This window comes from Electrophorus electricus, chromosome 4 (assembly GCF_041902795.1).
Source record: "Electrophorus electricus isolate QZ-2024a chromosome 4, ASM4190279v1, whole genome shotgun sequence".
Taxonomy (NCBI): domain Eukaryota; kingdom Metazoa; phylum Chordata; class Actinopteri; order Gymnotiformes; family Gymnotidae; genus Electrophorus; species Electrophorus electricus.
The window spans coordinates 8,366,796-8,390,287 of record NC_137500.1 but is presented as its reverse complement, the minus strand read 5'-3'; the positions used below and the strand labels follow the sequence as shown (position 1 = coordinate 8,390,287).

The following is a 23,492-nucleotide window of genomic DNA, read 5'->3' as shown; positions in this document are numbered from 1 at the left end:
GCAATAATTTCAATGAAAGAACGCTAAGCAGTCATACATCAAGAAGGAGACAAGTGGAAGATCTCTGCATCACTTTCACTGGCATGGTGTGCAAGAGTATGAGTAGCATGGAGACACTGCTTGCTGCTACAACCTCCTTCTCACGATTTCTCCCTTTCTTTTCAAGTATCCACCTTTCTCATTATCGGCTCTCGCTGTTGTCTCTACTATATACATCTTTCTACTCCCTCCACCTCCTCGATATAAGCTCATACATGATTAGTAAAGTTATAAAGCACTGGCAGATTTTCTCCATTCATTTATTTTATCTGTGCAAGATGATCAAAGAAGTTACCTTAGTCTCAGCGTTAATCTGAAAATCAATTTTGTTTCTTATTTCAATCAAACAAGAAATATGCAAGCTTTCATGCCAGTCCACAGCCCTTAACAATTGCTGGGCAGAAGTGTTATTCATTTCAGAACACTGTTATCCATTTCAGCAAACAACAGTATACATTTCAGTACGATGCTCAACTATAAAAGCATTTTATAAAGAGGAATATGTTTATATTACAGAATTGCCATTAATCTATTCAATTAGTTAAACAGTTGTTACTGAATATTTAAGATATCTTAATTATCTTAACTATTTACATTTATTTATTTATTTTACATTTTTGTGATTTTAACTCTTTTTACATTTTCAAAGTGAGGTTTTCAGACTTGTTATTGAAGAACAGAGATATTTATTTTTAATCTCTGAAAGCTTTAGCAAAAATCTAACCATCTGGTACTAAGTATAAACAAGAAAAATACAATTTTCCTCATTTTGAAATGGTCAAGAATATACTGCTGAATCTAATATAATTCTGTACCTTGCCATTCATGCTGCACTGCAACACACTGACCTAGGTTCTATGATTGCATTGGTCAGGTTCATTCTTTTGGTTGTAGGTTGAGGGGTACAGAGCATGTGACAAAGATCAAGCAAGATACATCAAATACATAGAATGTAAATTAATATGTACTTCCAATTCTAATTTTCTCAAAACATCTTATAGCGTAACATGGCCTGATATCATCACAAACTTAGAGCTACATTCTAAACTAAGGTTTTAGGCCATGTCGCCCAGCCCTACTCTGTACACTGTGTTTATTTCTGGCTAGTCCTGTTAAATGAATTTTCTTTCCCCATGTGCTGTGTCACTGTCTTTATTCCACAGCTAGAGAAATGTAAGCGAAAAAAAAAAAATCAATGCAGTTTACCCTTTGATGTACACCTATCAGCCAAGTTGACTGATATTACACAGGGGATCACACTGCACTCTATGTATATGGGGGCCACACACATGCACAAAAATAGACCTGCAGTGAACCAACCACCTTTCTGCCACCCAGTTTGACAGCACAAGCCAGGGCTTAGTCAGTAGCATGTACAGCGGAGAGAGCACAGGCCAGTAGAGAAGCTTCTCAATTAGATCAGTGAAATGACAGCAGCTTTGCTCCCATCTCATCACACTTTGTGTGTGTTTGTGATTACATGGATGAGCATGCACGGCCGCACACACACAGCGCAAAAGAAAAGTGAAAAGTAAAGAACACAGGACAGCATCACAGCAACACTGACAGATGGTCATTGCAGTCGAAGCCGAACTTAGGAGATTCAAGCCTAATAGTGCGCAATCCGAATCAGATTAAAGAGTCAGACTCGCTGAGCACTGTCACCCAATGGTCTGCAAAAATATGTGTGAATTCATACCAAAGCAGAACCAAGTAAAAATAAGATTTTTGGTCATCATAATGTATAATTGTTAGTATTTAGACATAAGTCTGTTCCTGTGGCACTCCCTCATTTAAAATTACAGTTTCAATCTCTCTCCCCAGTCACACCACACCCTCTACAGCCATCTACCTTGTGTGTGTGTGTGTGTGTGTGTGTGTGTGTGTGTGTGTGTGTGTGTGTGTGTTTGCGTGCTTGTGTGTTGCAATGTTGGAAGCAACTGAAAGGGTTCTCTATTCTTCATGCGTTGTTGTGGCTGTAAGCTTTTAGGAACCATGTTGTTAAGGAGGGAGTGGCCAATTCATGTCATTTAACAAGAGTACAAGGCCATGAGTAGCAAAAGCACACATGCAGTGAGTGGAGGAAGTGGTTTTCAGATTGCATTAAGCAAACATGGGTCAGAGACCTTCCGAGAGACAAGACAGGTCCTGTGAAATCAAAGATATACATGAATCACAATTTACCTTAAGACATACAGCTTATAATGGAGCTTTTAATGGACTTTTAATGGAGCTGATGAAAGTTTCAGAGGCCTTTCTTACCTTCAACATCTCTGAATTTGCCATATACAAGATCTCTAAATCTCAGTGCACTAAGACTTCTAAAATCTGTTTGCTCCTGTAGCCATTCATGGGTTACATTATTGCTCAGAATGTGTTTCTCTGTTTGTGGACCAATCCCTGAAATGTCTATTTCAGCACTGCAGTGCTTGCTTCAGATAACAGGCATAATAGAAAATGCCATTGGTTAAAGAGCTTTCTTCACACCAGAAGAAACAAGGTGAGCATGGGGAGAACTGGGCTTCAGTTGTTTCTAAAACCAGATTAATTTTTCAAAAGGGACCCCAGAACTAAGACCACACAGAAGTTATGATCAATCTTGCACTTCAAGTGACATAATAAGTAAGAGATGAACCATTTGTTCAGTTATAAGACAAAGACATAGAAGCAATAATTACAAATAATAATATACTGACAGGTGATATTAGGTGATTCAAAGTTTCCTGTCCGGTTTCCTTTGATTCACTAAAGACATCATCATGTATTCAGTGTGAAGTCTGGAATGAATCTGGTCAGTGAGTTTTATCATAAAGACACCATCTACTCCAGTGAATACCCACTCAAAACTCACCAGAGCAGCTGAGACTCACATCTAGTGGGAGTCCAAGTGTGGCTACTCTGACTAAACATAATGTAATAAAGCATGGACCATTTATTAGCTGGCCTGCCCAAGTAGGAGTGGTTCCCTCAGGTTTTGGTCCTCCCAAGGTTTCTTCCTAAATTCCACTCTTGGAATTTTTCCTTTGCCACTGTCATGACTGGCTTGCTCATTAGGGATCTGGACCCATACATTTATAAAGCTTCTTTATGACAACGCATGTTGTAAAAAGCATGACATAAATTTGACTTTGACTATGACGACCAGAAAAATTGCTTGACTGACAGTGGTGCACCTCATCTGATCTGACGCACCAGCTGTCCAAAGAGCTCAGCTAGAAAATAAAATGATAAACCATTGGAAAAGGGATTTTAAAAGAGAATCTTAAGACAAATAAGTAGCCAAGTCTTGTTAATCTTCCTGTAACATTAAATCACCAGCATCAGCTTAAAATAATTTATACATATAAGATTTCCATGCGTCACACCATTATTCGTGGCAGGCTTTGGGGTATCAAACTAGCAGGGAACCCTTGCATTAGGGTGACACTAAAGCTACCGATTATTCCAGCAAATTCCTCAGAGCTAGGTAGAACCTGGGAATCACCTAATTGTTGCCCATTGACGTCAGTCCAATTGTATCTTGCCATGAAGACGTTGTCACTCCAGCCAGGCGAAAGAAGTCATCTCTCAGCATCGTGCTGCTGCAACGTGGCCTATTCTACTATTGAAACACCGGATACGTTTCATGCTTTTGTCAGAATTCGCTGACAGATTTCGCTCCATTCTCTTCATATAGTTTCATATCAGAAGCAGCTTGCCCAAAGCCATAACAGAAGTACCAGAAGCCCACCCACGTATGTTCCACATCTGTCACGTCGTGCCACCCCCTCCGTGGCGCACGTAAGGATCAACCGAATTACCGACAGTCGGTATGGTGATATGTTAAACTCCTTTGGTGCAATTACATAATGCAACTGACATAGCACATAAATGTAAACACGAGCACGACGAAGGAAATGCACCAACCCACAAACTCGGGCCACTGCCGTTGCTATTAGCAACTTCCGACTCGCTTCGCAGCTTGAACGAGTCGATTTACTAGAAGCGAGCCGCGGAAATAGTAATCTACACCCCGTGGCAGCACACGAAAGCTTGGGGACGCTTGTGTGCGTGCTTAAACAGGAGCATAGCAGCACGCCTCCTTCATGCCATATGCCGCCCGCTCCCCGGGATCCGACACAGTCAACAATAACAGTCGTATGGCGTTTGGACGCCTGCATCACCAGTAGCCCGACACACAAAAACATAAGCACGCACACGCACTAAAAGCTGTCCCGACCGCCGCCCCTGCTTACCTTCGGTGATGAGCCGTCTTATCTTTCTTTCCTTTCGGCCTCCTCTTCCGAGCCTGGATAGCCATCACTGGAGAACATATCGGGAGCAAACATCCAAAGACAAGAATGGGGAGGGCGAAGGAACAGATGAGAACAGAAGGAAGGCGATAAGGTAGCTGCTCTGGTAAAGCATCGTTTAGCAAAAAACGGTCAAACATCCAATTTTAACACGCGGGTTTAAGAATCCCCAACGTAATTAGCAGAGGGGGTCTTTCATTTCAAAGAGGAATACTGTTGTTTTTATGTACCCTTTCTGGAGCTCATGATGTTGTCCTCCTTGCCTTCAGCGGCAGCAGCAGCTCGGTGGCGGCGGCCGGGTTCTCTCGCGTCCGGAGGAGCGCGCGCGCGCTCCCTCCGGTCTACGGCAACTGGAAGGCGCGTGCTGGGGTTTCACGTGCGCGCGCGCGTTATCTGTTTCCCTGGAGCCGCGTGGGATGAGTTTCCCGCTCACGTGCATGTATTTGTGGGCTAAAGAAATCTGAAGACTGCGGACTTTCGTTCACTTCTCCATCCATCTGTTCATCCAGACACGCGACAATCCTTATTTTTGTTGTAAGATTTTTAAAAATTATTATTGCACGTTTGTTTATTTACATTCTGGTTGTCCAGTTTAAATGGATAAATCCCAATAAACCCAACATAATTATTGTAATAGAGAAAAAATGACTGAACATGATTCCCATAAACATTTTCATTCATTAGATTCCGCCCGCTTGCCTAAGAGGGAGTTAAGTAATGAACAGGGTGCATCGGTTCATAACCACGGCGCCACCTGCAGGACAGAACAACAACGAAATCTATTTTGACTTATAAATGTGTGTAGTGCACCATTATCACGTTTAAAAGGTAGCTGTATGCTAAGATGGACAATTCACAAGATATAGTCTACATGATAAAGTCTGTCATTACGAGAAAAAAAAAAACAAAAACATCAGCCTACAAGAGATGGTTACTTTGGAGCATTATTTAGTTCTTTAATATTGTTGCTTTTTGTTGGCCCTGAACGAAGAAAGACTAGATTTTGTCTTAGAATGCATAAGATGTGATGCAACTGTGAGGGTGAAACAATGAAGCTACAAACCCAAAAACCGTATCTAGCGGACGGCCAGGGAATATTACTAAGGCGGGGGTTTAGCCGAGTAAACGCTTCCGGAGTAGAGCGCACCTTAACACGTTTTCTGATGGAGCCACACTTATTATTGTAACGGGTCTGCCGCTAATAAGAGTTGGCAGAATAAGGTGAGCAAATTCCTATGACTGAAACACTTTTCTGATACTACTAAGCTCAGTTGAAGTTTTCTGTTAAACGTATAAAGTTCCGCGACATTAACATTTGTGTTGATGTTGCTAACCCCAGCCTAGCTTGCTAGCTGTCGCTAACGGAGAATCATTTGCAGCCATACTAGCTAGCATTTGTATCTTAGAAATTAGTTTACGTGTTTTAACCATCTTGGATACAGTCGTCTCGGTTTCTCCGGTGATGAACTCATATATCCGAAACAGTTTGACCGAAATCGTGCATAACGGAATCTAGCTAAATTGGTGATTGTTTCCTTTCTCCATACTAAAGTCCAATGTCGTCTGACATTCTCCGCAGTTAGTAAGGAAACATACCAACCCCATCAGACCAACTGAGACTTGGATTCTGCCACCTGTTTTGCAAAATGCTTGCATTAAATGTATGAATTTTTCTTCTTTATAGAAAGCTCACTCATTGTTTACAAAGTGGTGTGGCTGTCAGGTTTCAGATCCTACTACAACCAAAAGATTCATTCATCCCTCCAACAGTTTTCCTGCAGGGTGTAAGTAAATAAATGGAAAAAACCAAACATGTTCAGTTTGATGGGTAATTTCCAGTTCCACTGTATAAGCTACTGTGTTGTGACTGCCTTTTTTTTCCTGCTCTCTCCATCTTACCCATACCAGATTTGTGCAAATGGAGAACAAGGAGCTCTTGGCAGTGCCAGTTCACACTGGAGAGAAGCGGACATGTCCAGAAGAGGCCTCCCACCATGATGCTAAGAGAGCCAGAGTTGAAGATGAAACTAATGGTAGCCATGCCATTAAACAGACAGAGGAAGACAGGGAAGTGTTGGCAGAGCAGGGAGAGGAAGATGTGGAGGCTGTGGAGGATGAAGATGGAGAGGGAGAGGGAGAGAGCTTTGCAGATATGATGAAGTCTGGCCTCAGTGAAGTGGATGCTGGCATTCACAAGTTTGTCAGTGACCATAAAGGATTCTCTGGAATTCTAAAAGAGAGGTTGGATTTTGTCAGATTGTTTCTGGTGTTTAAGAATATCATGTTCCTCATATTGTATATATGCAACCAGTCAAATATTTGGACATACCTACTCTGTTTGTTTATTTTTACTATTTTCTATGTTTTAGAAACACAGCAAAACAGTCAAACCAATTAAATAACTCATATGTGATTATTCTGTGTTTTGTTATATAAATAGCCTTTATTTTGAAGCAATTCTCACATGCTGAGAACTTGTTGGGTGCTGGACTAAAGTTGTGAATGGAATTTGCTCACGGATTGTTTTAAAATTAATTTTTTGTTTTGTTAGTATTATTTAAATGTTATAGTTTTGGAAGTCAGTTTATATATAGTTTTATCTACTTTCACTATTTATATTTGTCTTAAACACTAGTTTAAGCATAAACCATTAGATTAAAATACCTTTAAGTCCATGAAAAACATAAGCTGTGTCCAAACTTTTGACTGGTGCTATAATGCAGTGTTTCTCATGTATTCACCTCATGTATGGTTTGTTAGCTCAGAAAAACAAATAATCAGTTCTTGATTTTGTTTGTGTGTGTGCTATCCTAAAATAACCGTTTTACAGTAGTTACATTCTGGAGTATGCTGTTAATTACCCAGACTTCAGACCTGGAACTGCCCAATATGTTGCCCAGAATGACAGGATTTGATAAATACATGGTGGATAGACAGATTGACATGAAGCTATGAGTTAGTGAGCAGTGTTTGAATTAAGCATGTTTTATTTCCTATCTTATTAGGTACTCTGATTTCCTGGTTCATGAGATTGGCAAAGAGGGGAAGGTTGTGCAGCTGGATGACCTTTCCGTTCCTGTGGAAACTGAGGTGAGACACCTGCCTGTACAGTGGTCTGGTATTGGTTTCTAATCGCAGTGAGTTTTGAAGGCTTTCCAAGAATCATCTACTTAACACAATTATTGCTTTGTCTGTGTGCAATCCGTGAAGTTGAGCTGGCTGTCTCTCCTCTCTCCTATGTCTGTGGTAGGAAGCATCTGTCGAGGCTGAGCCAGCTGAGTGTCAGACTCTGACAGAGGAGCAGAAGCAACAGCTCAGTGACCTGCAGCTCTTCAAGAACAAGGAGGGCAATGTGGCTATCGAGGTGAGATGGTTTGCACAATCTTCATATTAAGGCACATGTATTGGAATGCGTCCTATGTCTGTTGTACTGATCTTCCTACAATGTGTTGTTCCACCCAGGTGGAGGAAGACTCCAAGGAGAAGCGTACTCTGCTTCATAAAGCAGTGAAGACCCTGTATCCAGGGCTGGAGACCAAGACTGAGCAAAGAGAGGGCAAGAAGTTCATAGTGGCCTACCACACAGCTGGGAAAAAAGCGCTGGCAGGTACATGGCATTCAAATCAGGAAATTCATCCACGTTAAATATCCAACTCTCTTTCCTTCCTTCCATCCCCCCTTCCTTTCATCCATCCATCAGAATTTCCAGCAAAGCAAAGGGAGCTGTCTGATGACATTAACAGATATGTTCTCACACTTTTTGCACGTCTCATGGTCTGGTCACTCCATGCTCAAACTTGCATGTTCCCTTTAGTGGCCATGTTGAAGACAGGTTTGGCATGAGAAGGTGCATGACCTGTACACTTAAGGCTTTTGTGCATGTTTCTGAGAAGTGGTTAACCTCTGACCTAGTGGCATGTTTAGAGTTTTATGAGATGTTGGGTATGAGATGTTGGGTAAATTATTACTATAAAGCTAATAACATAGATAACAAATAAATGGACAATATAATATCTCACTGAGGTAAATGTAATGATTTGTAACACAAACAAGATAAGAAAAAGCAATAATTTGCCTAATATCTGAAGGAAATTTAATTATTAGTGAATTTTGTTAGCATACAAGAACTGCACTGTGGCCGTACAGAAATACATCGTTTGGCTGGTCTGCCACCCCAAAATATCCTCACTCCTGTAGTCCTGAGATCACTGTACACTATAATGTGTTGTAGGATGACTATCCTTAGTCTTATTATAGACCCCCAAGATGTTTTTAATAAGATGATATTTGTAATGGACAGCCTGGAGAATGTAGCGTGGCTGTTCACACTGCAAAAGGCAGGCAGAGAACATTTTTAGCCAAGTTGTGGCTATAAACTTGGGCATTTTCCTCAGCCTGGGCACTGAGAGCCCTGGATGTTGCATCACCATGTGAGTTGAGCATTTGGATGTCAATGGCTAAATATCTCAGAACTCTTCATGAACATCCAGCACACATCTCTGAATAGAGAATTGCTCAGAACTGTGCTGTTGTGCAGTCAACAAATATGCCAAGCTTCGTATGCAGTTCACAGGTTCTTGACATTCTGTGACATGTTATGAATGACACAGGATGTTGTGAGCTGTGAAACTTGCCATTCTAAATTGGGTGATTGCATGGTGGTACAACACATTTATGGTAAGCTTTTTCTGTCTCCACTCTTCTTTGGTGAACATGCTTTACCTCCACCGTGCTAGATGTGTTCATGGTAAAGCAATCATTTTACAGATGTTATAAGAAGTTTGCAGAAAGGTCCATTTGTGGCATTTTGTCATCCTTCCTTTGCTGGATGAGCCGCCAAGGTGAGGGGTTGTAGGGGTTTACATTGAGAGCTGGGGAGAGCTCCTTTGCAGAAGGAGAAGGTTGCCCAGTGCCCATTATTGATGATCTGAGATCAGTTGGCTCTTCTGTGTCATGGGTTGTTTATTTTAGCGTGATCTAGCATAGCCAATAATCAGTGGCTCCTTCTATAGTTTTTCACCAGATAAACGGAAATTCAGCAGCCAGTAAGCCCTAGCAAGTGTCAGCAATCCCAGCAAGCACAGTGTCTCATTAAACCTCAGAATTTTCCATTGGTTGCCCTCAATGTAATCTACTATATTTATGTGCCATCTTTTTATTGATTAAAGGTGGGTGAATTAAAATTCTTTCAAGTATGATTTTAGGTCACCTTGTTCGTTCACGGGCTCTCACTCTGAGCAGCACAGTCACAGTGTTTATGGTTTGGTCCACCACTCCCAGCATACTTATACTAGCTTAAATAAATTTTCACCTGAGCAGGTAGCTGTTCAGACCGATGTGCTGTAGTTATAGTTCTATCTATGGTCTTTGATATATAGATTATGTATATCTTCCAAAATATAAATGAATAATCCTATATTTAGCATATTATTAATTTTAGCATTACGTTACGCCACCATGGAGGGTTTATTGTTTCAGGGTACACTAAACCCTTGTTTTATAAAGGGTTTATTGAGCACTGTTTGTTTATATGTTTACACAACCCATTTCCTTTCATTATCTAGTCAGTGATGAGGCATTATTATATCAGAACTAAAAAAAACTTAATGGCCATATATTTACTCTCTAAGAGAGTTTGCTGTCTTAAACCATTTGCTAGCTTGAATTGTTTAATAGCATATATCTTGCACAGGCTGACTGCTCTTTAGGCATGTCTTTGCAAACCTTTGAACATGAAGAGGTTTTGTAAAGAGAATTGCAGGTGGTTTTGCATAGAGCACCTACTCCAAGTTAAATGGTGTCTGCCTTCTTTCTCAGTTTGTACTTGTAGGCTTTACTCAGTTAGTCAGCTGGACAAGTGAGTCGTCTGCTTCCTGTCTGTGTAATGCTCAGGTTAGGCTCCAGATGCAAACACGCATACAAGCACGTCTTCTCCCTGCATGTAACTCGCACCTCATCTCTGGGTTCTGTGCCTGGTCCGTGAACGCTTTCAGTAACGCTGTTTTGTCCTTCTAATGCTCCTCTTTCTTGGGACAGAAGTTCGAACAGCTGCAGGTAAGAATCTTTCTTCCACTCAGCCCCCGAGCGAGGGCTTGAGGCATTCAGGGGCTTCGCGTCATGGTTTCAGGAGGGTTACTCTATGAGTGTATGAGGGCTAATGGTATGATTTAATGGTGCACTTATTGAATGGTTTAAGCAGAAAATGTTTGGTCAGCTGCAGACACGCTGTATGTTTCGAGTTATGGGATATTCTTCTCATTGAAAAATGAGTCTTTGTCGTCTATAATGAGAGCTTTTTTTAACAAGTTGTTGAATTGTTCCTTAGCCCAGTATAAAAAGAAAGGTCTCTTATGGAGTGTCCTCGTGTAATGTTCTCTAAAATACTAAGTACAATAGAGGGCATCTCATCAGGGACTCTCCTGCCGCACATGCACAGATCATATGAAAAGGTTTATAAAATACAGAAGACTTTTTCAGCCCTGTGCCATTCTAGGTGCTGCTCACTCTAGGCTGAGGTAGATTGTCATTCTCACTGTTTGTTGTTTCTCTTCATGGAAGCCCCTAGGAAACACTCATGGCCCAAGAACCGTGGCAGCTTCTGTCATTTTGTGCTCTACAAGGAGAATAAAGACACCATGGATGCCATTAACGTTCTGTCCAAGTTCCTCAGGTGTGTTCTGCCCTGTGATATGTCATCACCTAATTTGGTCTTTCTCTGCTTTTGTAATTAGAATATCTGTGTGAAAGGTTTTGTTATTATATTTATAACTAGTGTTGACATGAATACACTGTTATTCTTCAAAATAAGAGTGGAGTCTAATATATGCTCATTTATACAATTAAAAGACAGGAAAGGACTGATCAGCACTCCCACCTATACGCATGACCATTTAAAAGATTGAGTACCTCTCTTAAGCTCATAGTGCCTAAACAGGGTGAGGCAGGTCATGCTTGAGGAGTTATCGTTTGTCTTATGGGCCAAAATTTAACATATTTAAGCGTAACTGCCATGTATATGCAAGGAATGACTAATCTTTTCCAAGGCCATTACATTGGCAGAATACTTCCAAGGCAGGCTGTTCCAACCTCAGGAGCACAGTTATCGGTGTAGTCTTTCACTCAACAAAACAACAGCCTCTTAGTTATGTCCAAAATTAGGCAAGAACTGTCTTGCAAAGAAGAAAAGTAAAAGGAAGTTTCAAACTAGTGACCTGGGCTGCTGAGAGGGACCACAGAGTGCCCTGCATCACTGTAGCAAAAGAGCTGTGAAGTAGATACATGGCCCTTGTTTGAGTAGCTGCTAATGAGGCATGAGGTGGCTGTTAGGAGCTATGCAAGAATGTTTTCATATATTGTGTGATAATAGAAACTTAGAATATCAACTAGGAAAGTCTTGGTTTTTGAAAGTGTTCTTCAACCTTGGAGTCGTACTATACTCTGACCACTGTTAACGGTAGATCTTGGAGTGGTACTGTTCTGACCACCGTCAGCAATGGAGCTTGGAGATTGTTTGCACACTCTTATATCCCACTGTTCGCTCCCCCTGCCTGTTTGTGCTGTCCTCAGGGTCCGACCCAACGTCTTCTCCTACATGGGCACCAAAGACAAGAGAGCCATCTCAGTACAGGAGATTGCTGTGCTCAAGTGAGTATGCATGAATGGGTTTCTGGATTGTGGGCACGACTGTCATTCCTGCAGCCTGCCCCTTTGGGGGAGGTTTGTGCAGTTCCTTATCATTTTCTTCAAGCTGATGCTGATTCTTTTGGTCACCATGTCTTTTTCCTGATGCCTAAGGGCTATAATTCCACATATGTCATAATCCCAAACGTGTTGTTTTTATGAATGCCCTTTTCAGAAAGTCTCTTCTTCCATCTCCTCAGAATCAGTGCTGAGAGATTAGCTCACCTCAATAAGTGCCTGATGAACTTCAAGCTGGGAAACTTCAGCTATAAAAAGCATCCTCTGAAACTGGGGGAGCTGCAGGGAAACCACTTCACCGTGGTACTCAGGTTGGTGAACACTTCAAGGTCATACTTCACTCTAGTGCACATGCTAGATAGGGCACCTCATTTCACTTGGTACTCGGCCCTCAGACTCATGCATACTTGTCTTTGTACAAGCTACAGTCTGTTTAGACACATAATACACACTTAAACGTATTGTAAAGCTTTGCAAGGTCAGGTGAATATTTAGGGCTCAGTTTGAAAGTCTTAAGACACAGTCCACTCATTTCTGTTCAACAACTAATTAAGAATTCATGTCATTTTGAAGTGAGAATGGTTGAGCTGGCAACTTCTGTCTTTTGCTTCTGCAGGAACATCTCGGGCTCTGACGAGCAGGTGGAACAGGCCATGACGTCACTCAGGGACACTGGCTTCATTAACTATTATGGCATGCAGCGTTTTGGTACCACAGCTGTTCCCACACACCAGGTCGGCAGGTAATTATATACCTGAATGGGTAACAACATTTACCCCTGAATGCTCATATGCACTTATTAGGAACCTCATCTCATCCACTTCATTGTAGGTGCTTCCTTTTTTTTCACTGATTGCTATAAACTTCCTTCCCTGTTGGCAGGGCCATTCTGCAGAATAATTGGACAGAGGTGATGGACCTCATCTTGAAACCACGTCCCGGGGGTTAGTCAGCCACTGTGCTTATAATGTGATCAATTTTCCCATTTAGTGTGGAAATGAAGTGGAATCAGATGATGATGCATATGCATTTCCTCAGGGAATCAATACGATGCTTGAATGGGTGTCTCTCCTCCTCCTTGTCTGTCTTTCTCCCGCCTGTCCCCTCCATCCTTTCATCCATCTCTCCCTCCCTCGCCAGCGGAGAAGGGCTATCTGGTGAGGTGTAGAGAGGAATGGGCCCGCACTCAGGATCCCGAGGCAGCGCTGAAGAAACTGCCTGTCAAGCGCTGCGTAGAGGGCCAGCTCCTGAGAGGCCTGTCGAAGTACGGCAAAAACAACATCGTTACGGCATTCGCGCTGGTGAGAGCGCACGCACTTGCAAATTATCTTCTGTGAAGTGCATGTGTACACACAGGCCAAAGCATGGAGCCAGTCATGGTGGGTTCTGGCAAGTGCTTAATATACACAAACACAATTTCACACAGGTTTAACATCATTGCAATGATAGTGGGTGGGTCAGGGGGATTTGCATGGCCCTGGCTAAATGCCTTTATGGTGTCACAGAGAGGTGAGGTCCTGGACAAGCATGCACACCAAGCTAGAAGAGGACACGAGCTAGTCGTAGCAGTGCACTCTGCCTCTAGAGAAAAGACTGTTTCATACTGTGCTGGTTCTCCTTGAGGCCCAAAATTAGAGCATGCTTTAAAACTCGGGAGTGTCCTAATGTCAACACGCAGTCGCTGTTCCTGTGTGTGCCCCTCAACTGCAACTTCCCTCCTCCTTCAGATCCCTCGCAACAACAGGCTCATGTACATCCACAGCTACCAGAGCTTCGTGTGGAACACCATGGTCAGCAGGAGAGTGGAGGCCTATGGCCTTAAAGCTGTGGAAGGGGACCTAATGCTCAAAGGAGGTATGGTTCTGCAACCCAAGTGTGGGTATGGGTTCAAGGCTGTGTCCTGTGTCACCCGCTGCAGGCTATTTTGTCATGGTTTCACCCTCCCTGTCTGACTGTGAGGGCAGTGAGCTTTTTAAAAGCTACTGAACAGTTACTGAAACAGATTGAGCCCCATCCTGCGGGCTGGTGCTGATGAAGTATATGGGTTTGGGTGGGGTTGTGTCCTAGGCACTGCTCATGTCCTCTCGGCTGCGGAGGCGGAGGAGCTGACCATTCTCGATGTTGTGATGCCACTGCCTGGATTTGATGTTATCTACCCCACACACGAGGGTTAGCAGGAACCCGCCCGTATCACTTCATATCTTAGCTTTTTTATATGTCCACTGTAAACTTTTTTTTCTTTTTTTTTTAATGGCAGATTCTGTGGTCACTTAGGGTCATCACTTGTTCTGTGTTGTGTTTTGAATTGTGTTTTGTAAATGTAATTTATTTCATTTAAATGTCTCAAGCCAACCTCATTCTTGTGTCGGTTCTACACTCTTGTATCTGTGGTGCAGTTGGAAAGGGTTACAGAGAGCTGCTGGCAGTTGATAATCTGGACATTAATAATATGAGGCATAAAGTGCGGGATTATTCCCTGGCTGGAGCCTACCGCCGTGTCCTCATTCGCCCCAGTGACGTCAGATGGTCAGTGATGGTTCAGCACACCCAAGTCTCGTCAGAGTTTAGTTAAATGTGATGATAATTGTGTACGCCAAAAGTACATTGAACATAATGTAATGCACCACATTGTTCAAGTGTTTCTCTCTTAATTTGGTCTAGCCTTCCCGTGCATTTCCACACCACACGCACGCGCACACACACACAATCTTTTGCACTCTCTTTCTGTTGTATTTGAAAGGGAAGTAATCCATTATGATGACCCCAGAGTTCCCCTGGTCTACACAGATGTAGACAAACTAGAAGACAAACCACCCCCAGTTTATCTCACAGGTCAGCCAGAGCTCATCTTGCATCTTATGCAGTGTCATTCAAATGGAATATGGCAACTGTTTTAGCACATACTGAATTAAAAGAAGATTAAAAGTAGTAGTTTTGCCTCTTTGCTCTGCTCAGTGTACCTGATGGTGATGACCATTCTCTTCCCCCTTTCTCGTCTGTAACCCTGTGTGCTCCTGCAGAGGGTAAATACAGGGCTCTGAAGATGGAATTCTCCCTGCCTCCCTCCACCTATGCCACCATGGCCATTAGAGAAGTGCTGAAAATGGACACAAGTATCAAGAACCAGACACAGCTGAACACTGTATGGCTGAACTGAGGCCCACCATCTAGCAAGTTTAATTTTGAGCCACTGCTCAGAAAACTAGATTTGTTATATTATAAAACAGGAATTGGGCCCAGATGCACTACAGCCTTGATGTTCAGTATTTGCTTTCTTATTTTTTTAGGAGCTTGTTTTTAAAGTATACTTTTAGGCCCCTTGGCCTGGAAAGACATTGACTGTAAAAGTTAAGTTGAATTGTTGCTTAAATATCCTGTATGTGCAAGATGGATGTTTGGTTTGCAAAATGAACTCCCTGAATGAGTGATCACACTGTTCATCTACTGTGTAATACTGGAATTCTCTCTTGGTGTATAAATAATTACCAGCTTTTTTTTTTTCCCTGGAACTAATAAATTAACTTTTGCAAAACTTAGAAATTTCTCAGAGAGAAACAATATTAAAATGCTGCATTTTGTTAAGCTTTTAGTATTTAAAACAAATACATTATTATTATTATTATTATTAATAATATTATGGTATATTGTATTCTCTGTTCAAGTTGTCTGAGTGATGGTGTGTTTACATCCCTGTATTTCCTAGCTGCATCAAAGAAATGGCATTAAGTGTGTATGTTCAGGTTGGGACTCAAGGTCGTACCTATATATAGTATGGAAACGAGGCTGACTAGTTTGGGCTTCGTGTGCTGCAGGGCTGACCATCTGTGACGCATGCCCTGCCATCTGATTTTAGATTTATTTCCTATACCACGTTAGCCTATGTCAGGAGGTAATGATTACACCGCCCCCTTGTGTCTCAATTATACTGTGGAATCTTATTTACAAGGAGTTGTAACCTTCACATAATTGTAAAACTTTCTTGTCTCAACAGTTCTATGAATTGCATTTTAAGAAAGGTTGCTTATGTGGAGTAATAGTTTTTATCAAATTATTAGAAGGATGCAGTGTAACTATCTTTCTATGCCACTATAGCATCGTACTTGGAAGACTCACATTTCTTTTAATATCGTCATGCAAACAATAGTTGTCTGTTACCAGATCTAAGTCTTAGTTTGTTGTGCTCACGTAGTCTCCACTTGCACAAGATCGTGTAACGGTTTCGCACTACATGCTTCGGCTGTGCTTTCAACCATGTTTGTGCGTTGACTGAAGAAACGATCTAAGACCCAGTTCTGGTTTTGTTGGAACATATGAGCTTTTTCTATGTTTTCTGAGCAGGTGTGAACCCGATTCGAACCGTGAATGAAATTACCTCGTCTAAACTGGATGAATTGATTTGTCCATTGACGTGGTATCTCCACTGGAAAGGGATTTAACGGGGGGCGTAATTAAAGAATTACATTAATGCATTTTGCCTTTGATTTTTGTTACCGTAATTTTGTACAACACGAATCTAGTAGTTTAAAGGGGCGGGTACATCTGTCTGCGAAGTTTTTTGCAGCAATGATGCCCTTGGTGCCTGCCCAGGCGGCTCTCTATGCACAGTTGCCCCCTACGTCCTGTCTGTGCCCACTCGGAGCGCACCCATAGAAGACGGCCGTAGGGAAAGGACTACTTTTGTGGGAAAAGCGTCGCAGCAGTGGGGAGCGAAAACATTTTCTATCTTAAAATCTGTTGTAACAGCAGGTGAGTTTCTGCTCTGTTTAAAACCTTTGTTGTTGTCGTTGTTTTTATTAACTAATGACCTTCTGTACGAGGTATGAGTCAAGAGAACAAAGTGAATATTTATTTGTAGATTTTTTAAATGCTTTTAACCACGTTCCGCTCTCAGTGTTCTAGTTTTCGAAGAACATGAGAATCGCTATCGTATAATTTAACAATTTGCTTATTCTCGAATTCAGTTGTTCGCTTGTGGATGTTTGCGGACATTAGACAGGCTCCGCGTATCTGTAATGAATTACGGTAGATAGCACGCATTCCACACATGGTGAGGTGTGGGACGGCTTGGACTGATTGCGTCCATAAAATATTTGAGAACCCCTAAAAGAGCTCTTGAAAGGCACAACGTTATTTAATTGTTGCGGTGCTTGATATGAATGCATTATTCCTGCTGTGAATATCTGGAATAAAAGTAAAATAAAATAAAAATGTTCACTAAAGAGTAAATTAAAGGGTGTCGTGTTGTTTTTCCATCTAATGACGGATAGGTGATGCATGTTACTATGTTAGGCCTGCATAATAAACCTGGATTGTGCCATTTGACCTATACAGTTTTATCAAGTTTATTGAGAAGCGTTATTTTCTGCGTGCCGTTTGCTGTAAAGTAGCTCTATATCAGACAGCTTTGGTCTAAAATAATTACTGTGGAGCTAAACGTAATCAAGTTCAGTGCTTGTTCAATATATGCGCTTTCACAGCTTTTTCGCTGACATTTTTATGACACTATAGTATCTACTATTAATCATCACATTACTCCATGAAGTACATGAAGTGAATTCACATACGATTTTCATCTATAACAGCTAATAACATTCAGTTCACTCGACTTTTCTATGAGAACAACTGCATGTCATAAGTGAAATAACACACAGCTGGACCAGTGAACATGGTGGTGTAAAGTGACTGATCCACTGTGGTTTACGTGAACATCGTAGGACTCACTTCATTTCCCCACTGCAGTGGAGACAGCAGGGTAGTGTTACTCAGACAGTGACAGATATATCTGCCTGTCTCTGGCTGCCTGCCTGCGGGGCCTTAAAGACTAGTAAAAATCTATGTCTGTCCCTCACACATACGAACTTTGGTATAGGCGTCATGAGGAATCGCAGCATGAGAATGCAGATTTGATGCCTGTTTGCAACTATCGTCACAAAATCTGACTTAGCAAAATGCTCATTTCTAGTTTGATACTCTGTGAAAGTCTACCCAAACTAGAACAGCATTCCCTGATTTCAAATAAAACATGTAACAGATATTGCATACCTTCCACTCTTTTCTGTTTTCATAAATCACCCCTCTTCTATACAGAATCTTGATGTGCATATTTTTCTTTAAATGTAAGGATGACAGGAAATCATAATGACGTAAGGCGCAAGCTAAAGTATAAAAGTATGAAGGTTCTGCTGTAGAACTGCATGAAATTCCGCAGCACTTGGTGTGTTTTAATTGTCTTCCTTCAGGATGGTGGCAGACGAGGAAAGGACAACCAGTTGTGGGACAGTCTGTCTCAAATACCTGCTTTTCATCTTTAACCTGCTTTTCTGGGTCAGTATGGCTTGGCCAAAAAAAAACCCCCACAGTGTTTCCGTAGCCTTAAATAAGCTGTTATACAAATGTCTCATGTTGCCATATACATTATAATTTAGGTTGAATTCATGTTTGAGATTGCTTAGAATCTTATTGCTGTCATCATGACAACTACAATACATTATGCACGTTATGCCTCAGATCTTTCCTTCTGTCTCTGCCAGTTGTCTGGGGGTGCAGTGATAGCTGTGGGATTGTGGACTCTGGTGGATAAGAGTGAGTACATTAGCCTGCTCTCCTCCAGTACATACTCGTTTGCTGCTTACATCCTGATTGCAGCAGGAGCCGTCGTGGTTCTTACTGGAGTCCTAGGCTGCTGCGCTGCCATTAAGGAGAGCAGAGCACTTCTGATAGTGGTGAGTAAAGAACAGAACATGGTCACTTATGCCCACATAGTAACAACATTAAAAGTTCTTGTCTTTAGCATTCGCCCTTGTGATCAAGAGTTCACTGGTTCGAGCTCTGATGATGCTCGGATGATTTGAGCTCTGATGATTAATGCATCTCAGAGGCAGCATGTGCTTGCCTGAGCCCTCCAGGGCTGGTCATTGTCATAAGATAGGGGTTAGTTAGCTAGCTGATGGGTGGGAATTGGCATAACAACTAAAATTGGGAGAAAATGGGAGGGGGGGGGGGGTTCTTGGCCTATAGATGTTATTAATCTGTATGTTTATCAAATTACTCAGACCGCTTATGTGTGTCTTAAAGGCTACTACCATACAAGCTTCCATGGTGGCAAACACAACAAGTTCTGTTCAATTACCACTTTCTTATAGTCTCCAGCATATATTTAGAAACTCATTACTAGCTGTATGGGAAGGAAGTTCAAACAACGGTGTGTGGGTTGAAAGGGTGTGATAGACTTTATCCAAAAAATAGCTCTGACTTTTTTTTTTTAGCTGAGTTGCCATAACACTGCCTTTAATAATATACAGCAATATTATTACATGTCCAGGACTATCCCAAATTTAAATGGAATGTTTTAGTATGAGACGTGGAATAGGTGTTCAGAAGTCAGTATGTCTTTCCTACCTGCAAACGTTAATGGGCCACTGGTAGTCTGTATACGAGATCGTATATGGGCTACATGGAATAAGTGGGGGATCATGGTGCTGTAAACATATGTGATTTAAATAAAGTACGGTGTGTCTTTAAAGACCACCGAGTGGGCAACTGAGTCACAGCTGTGGAATGATGGGCATGGGGGGGGGGCTTGGTTAACGGAATGGATGGAAAGGGATTGAGAGAGTACAAGGAATGGAGTTGTAGGGAAGTTAAGGAAGTAGAGACAGAATATGAGCACAAATATTGATGTTAATGAGAAGGTCAATCCTGTGAACTGTATCCTGTAACTACCCAATCACTTATATATAAGTGATTGGGTAGTATATATATATATACATACACACACACACACACACACACACACACATTTTTACTACATAAGATCTGTCATATAGCGTGCTTAAACATACTATTACCCATTATTTAAACATTGAATCTTTTTTTCTAATTCTTTTATTTTCTGAAATTTCTTCTTTAGTTCTTTGTTCTGCTGCTATTAATATTCCTGCTGGAGATCACTGCTGGAGTTTTGGCCTATGTGTATTATCAAGAGGTAAAGGTGGACTGCCCATGTAATTTTATAGATTGATTCAGTAAGATCTCCAGACAGGAGACACTCTCTGTTTGTCTTTCCTTAAAACTACTTCATTTTATGTTCAGTGTCATTTTTTCCCTGAGGTTTCTGAATATCTGCCCTTATTTTTCTTCTAAACGTTTCATCTAAAAATCTTCTAGGCGCATGTAATGGCATGCATAAACTTTGAATAATCGGCATTGTCCACTAACGCTGCATAAATGTTTATTTAAATACACCTTTTAACATGCACTGTAAATAGTACAAGTTTGAACCATTTTAGCAGGCATGATGAGTTGACATTTGTGATTTCCCGCTGGAACCAAACCCTCTTCTGATAGCTGTGCACATCACTGCATGCCTTCTGTTGATTTTCTCTGTTTACGAACCCTTTCTCTCTTCCTCCCCCACTTCTTCTCGCTCCAGTGTTTCCCTTTCTGCTACAAGGTAAACTATTACCACACTGTCATATGGTGTTCTTTCCTCCTTTGAGTCACACTATACTCACACTCTCCAATGTCTCCAACTACAGCATAGTTTTCATTTCAACCTTGTTTAAGCTAAATTTGAAATAAATATAGAATCTATGATATGTCTATGTATAATATAAAAACTATTATTACTTGGGGGTAACAATATCTTAGTTCTAATTGATGCATTGATTTTATTGATCTAGTTTACATAAATAGTATGTGAAGTGTGATTTATATATACAAATAATCAGTTGGTATGTATCATTTTGAAGTAACATTTAAGATATAGCTAAATATCATATCTTTGCCTATCATGGTGAAATTTTCATATCCCAAGTGCTTATAGAGTTCATACCGTATTATTTCTGGCTTTGCTCATTTGTTTGCAGCTGGATGAGGAGCTGAGAGCTGATCTTAAAGAGACCATGGTACAGAAGTACCAGAGGCCTGGTCACGAGCACATCACCAGAGCCGTGGACAAACTCCAGCAGGATGTAGGAGTTTATGCAACCCACACAAAAGTAGCTAAAGAAAATCAATAGAATTCAATAAGTGGAAATTGACATGAGATAAATGCCAAACAGTGGTATTGTGCGGTATGATATTGTGTGGATGTGTAGCTGTGGACAAAGGAAATGTGTGCATGTGCCTCTGGGACTGAATTATGAGACAACCTTTTGGCTCTTTAAATGAGACTCTTTCAAATGTACTAAATGTTAGTATAATGTTTTTGGTTTTTCACCTCTGGGTGTTGTCAAAGTGAGACTGAATGTCGGCTGTTTTCCCGCACTCTGTGAGGCAGCTGAAGTGCTGTGGAAGCAACAGCTCAGCAGACTGGCTGCAGGGAACCTGGGCTGACGAGTTGGCCTACGGCCGGCTGGTGCCTGACAGCTGCTGCAAGACCCCTACTGATCGCTGCGGAGTGAGAGACCACCCATCCAACATCTACAAAGTAGAGGTCTGGCTTACACTCATGCAGTTCATTTAGCAACAGTAGTATCCATTATTGTTAGACATGTCTAATGTGATTTATGAAGAGGGTTTTTTCTGAAAGATTCTCTGACCAAGTTACCTAATTCAAACATATTTTACTACCACACTTTTCTGTGAACAAAATGCCTCTCGAGTAACTAGAAAATAACGTAGCTCTTTGTTGAATTCTTTCAACTCATCCTAGATAGTAAAAAAAGTAAAGATACATTTTAGGTAGCATTAATTTAAAAAAAATGGGACTGATTGAATAGAACAAAACAAAATTGTTCATTCTTAGTTTTTACGCAGTCACTTGGATGCATTTCTCTAAATGCTGTCTGCATTACCAAAACCTTAAGTCGGGTTACCAAAACAGTAAAAGTATTCCCACAATACTATACCATTTGTGCCAAAGGGCCTATTTATTTATTGTCCTGTACACACCAATCTAAAAAAACCATTTATTATAGTATTCTTATATGTCAAAATTCTATGCTGTGACAAAACAATAGGGAGCCTTGATACTGTGGAAAACAAAACAACACATTGCCTATAGAAAAAGGCCACCTTAATTACAATCAAGTAAGGACCATTCATTTAAAGGCAGATGCGTGAATCCCTTTGCTTATACTGAATTCTATGGTGTCTATTTGGCATCCAGTGTCTTCTCTTCTCTCCACAACACTTAATGCCACAGGATGCCTTGCTTTCTTGCCTCTGACAGCCACGTTTGGCTCGACTCAGTTATTATGTCCTCACAAACAGTATCCACAGGTTGTATTGAAGACATCTCAGGGTGTGGGGATGGCTGTCCTTCATCTTCCATCTCCATGCTGAGAGGAATTCCTCAGTTTGGAAGGGTGAATAGGAAGATTTTCATTGGTAGTTAGGATGAATGGTGAATAGGATGGGAGGATTTTCATTGGTGGTTAAGATTAATGGTGAATTGGATTAATGGTGAATTGGAGTAAACCCTGACAAGGCTGGAGCAGTGAAAGATGGCAATGCCCCAAATTATTCTGATAAATGTTCCCTCTAAACTATCCAAATGTTATCTTTCAACCATCTAAATGTTCTCTCCAAACCTTCTAAATTTTATTAGTCATTTCTGAACCTAAACTCAAAACATTTCGTATTTAATTATGATTGTAAAGGAAAATCTCTGAGAAACATTTTTTCTGCTCTCAGGGTGGCTGCATCTCTAAATTAGAGGAATTTATCCTGCAGCACTTGCAGATATTAGGTGCAGTGGGCATCGGAATTGCATGCCTTCAGGTAAGAGCCCTTCATATGATGTTCTTCAAGAATATCAGTTTTCCCCACTCTTCAGATGTTCCAAATCTTTATGTTATTTTTGTCACTTCTCTTTTAAGATTTTGGGAATGATCTTCACCTGCTGTCTACATGGACGTTTAAGGGAGGAACCTTACTGACCCATGTGTGCTGCACTCGAACACCAAAACTGCACACACGCTTTGCTGTTTTATGTTGGCCTTTATTATTACCATTATTGATTTGTGCTGCTATGCAATGTAAATACAGTTGTGTACAGAGAGAGAGAGAGAGAGAGAGAGAGAGAGACAGACAGACAGACCCCGTGTTGCCGAGAGAGAGAGAGAGAGAGAGAGACTAAATATTCAACTAAACAATTAAGATAAATTTAAAAAAAAAAACTGCATTTTGCAGTGTTTACAGTTACAGCATTATTATGTTTTAATATGCTTTTTTGATTATTTTTAAATAATAGACCACATTTGGTATGATCACAGTACTTGTAAGTGCCAGTAAAACGTCCCTTAGCTGGTATTTATTACCACTTAGTTAACGAGAGAGAGAGAGAGAGAGAGAGAGAGAGAGAGAGAGAGAGAGAGAGAGAGAGAGAGAGAGAGAGAGAGAGAGAGAGAGAGAGAGAGAGAGAGAGAGAGAGAGAGAGAGAGAGAGAGAGAGAGAGAGAGAGAGAGAGAGACCCCGTGTTGCATCTGTATGCGGAACTACATGTACGACGAGGTCGAG

At 41.2% G+C, this 23,492-nt stretch overlaps 3 protein-coding genes across 7 annotated transcripts in view; 2 read left to right on the top strand and 1 right to left on the bottom strand.

The window, feature by feature from the left end:
* The window catches only part of srpk2 (SRSF protein kinase 2), a 47,733-nt gene extending 43,021 nt beyond the window's left edge, over positions 1-4,712 (bottom strand). Inside the window, exons 1-2 of one of the 2 annotated variants that reach the window (XM_027000995.3) lie at positions 4,562-4,712; positions 4,275-4,341 (exon numbers count right to left, since the gene is read on the bottom strand). In XM_027000995.3, the coding sequence (XP_026856796.2) occupies positions 4,275-4,341; positions 4,562-4,577 (83 nt within the window). In that variant the 5' untranslated portion in view covers positions 4,578-4,712. The remainder of the gene's footprint in view (positions 1-4,274; positions 4,342-4,561) is intronic. The other variant, XM_081712171.1, reaches the window with a different exon arrangement.
* A 716-nt stretch (positions 4,713-5,428) lies between these two features.
* pus7 (pseudouridine synthase 7) lies at positions 5,429-16,494 on the top strand. Of its 2 annotated transcripts, XM_035523569.2 has the most exons (18): positions 5,429-5,552; positions 6,016-6,115; positions 6,240-6,572; positions 7,337-7,421; positions 7,582-7,695; positions 7,794-7,938; positions 10,368-10,385; positions 10,890-11,001; positions 11,898-11,975; positions 12,212-12,340; positions 12,646-12,771; positions 12,912-12,973; positions 13,170-13,330; positions 13,757-13,883; positions 14,097-14,198; positions 14,426-14,555; positions 14,770-14,861; positions 15,050-16,494. In XM_035523569.2, the coding sequence occupies exons 3-18, from the start codon at positions 6,250-6,252 to the stop codon at positions 15,184-15,186; spliced, it is 1,941 nt and encodes a 646-aa protein (XP_035379462.2). In that variant the 5' UTR covers positions 5,429-5,552; positions 6,016-6,115; positions 6,240-6,249; the 3' UTR covers positions 15,187-16,494. The 2 variants fall into 2 exon arrangements, with proteins under 2 accessions (XP_035379462.2, XP_035379464.2); XM_035523571.2 differs by lacking the exon at positions 10,368-10,385.
* Positions 16,495-16,628: 134 nt separating this feature from the next.
* On the top strand, positions 16,629-23,409 carry cd151 (CD151 molecule). 3 transcript variants are annotated; one of them, XM_027000959.3, is made up of 9 exons: positions 16,630-16,775; positions 18,269-18,353; positions 18,560-18,751; positions 19,939-20,013; positions 20,461-20,481; positions 20,897-21,001; positions 21,310-21,465; positions 22,668-22,754; positions 22,853-23,409. In XM_027000959.3, the coding sequence occupies exons 2-9, from the start codon at positions 18,270-18,272 to the stop codon at positions 22,910-22,912; spliced, it is 780 nt and encodes a 259-aa protein (XP_026856760.1). In that variant the 5' UTR covers positions 16,630-16,775; position 18,269; the 3' UTR covers positions 22,913-23,409. The 3 variants fall into 3 exon arrangements, with proteins under 3 accessions (XP_026856762.1, XP_026856761.1, XP_026856760.1); XM_027000961.3 differs by lacking the exon at positions 19,939-20,013 and having other exon boundaries at positions 16,629-16,775; XM_027000960.3 differs by lacking the exon at positions 20,461-20,481 and having other exon boundaries at positions 16,629-16,775.
* Positions 23,410-23,492: the final 83 nt, after the last annotated feature.

Excerpts from the sequence above, each read along its gene's own strand:
- pus7 (XM_035523569.2), top strand. The coding sequence starts at position 6,250 with ATGGAGAACAAGGAGCTCTTGGCAGTGCCAGTTCACACTGGAGAGAAG. Across the intron at positions 7,422-7,581 it reads CCGTTCCTGTGGAAACTGAG|GAAGCATCTGTCGAGGCTGA; the intron begins GTGAGACACCTG and ends TGTCTGTGGTAG. Across the intron at positions 13,884-14,096 it reads GGACCTAATGCTCAAAGGAG|GCACTGCTCATGTCCTCTCG; the intron begins GTATGGTTCTGC and ends GTTGTGTCCTAG.
- cd151 (XM_027000959.3), top strand. The coding sequence starts at position 18,270 with ATGGTGGCAGACGAGGAAAGGACAACCAGTTGTGGGACAGTCTGTCTC. Across the intron at positions 18,752-19,938 it reads GCAGAGCACTTCTGATAGTG|TTCTTTGTTCTGCTGCTATT; the intron begins GTGAGTAAAGAA and ends TTTCTTCTTTAG. Across the intron at positions 21,466-22,667 it reads CCAACATCTACAAAGTAGAG|GGTGGCTGCATCTCTAAATT; the intron begins GTCTGGCTTACA and ends TTCTGCTCTCAG.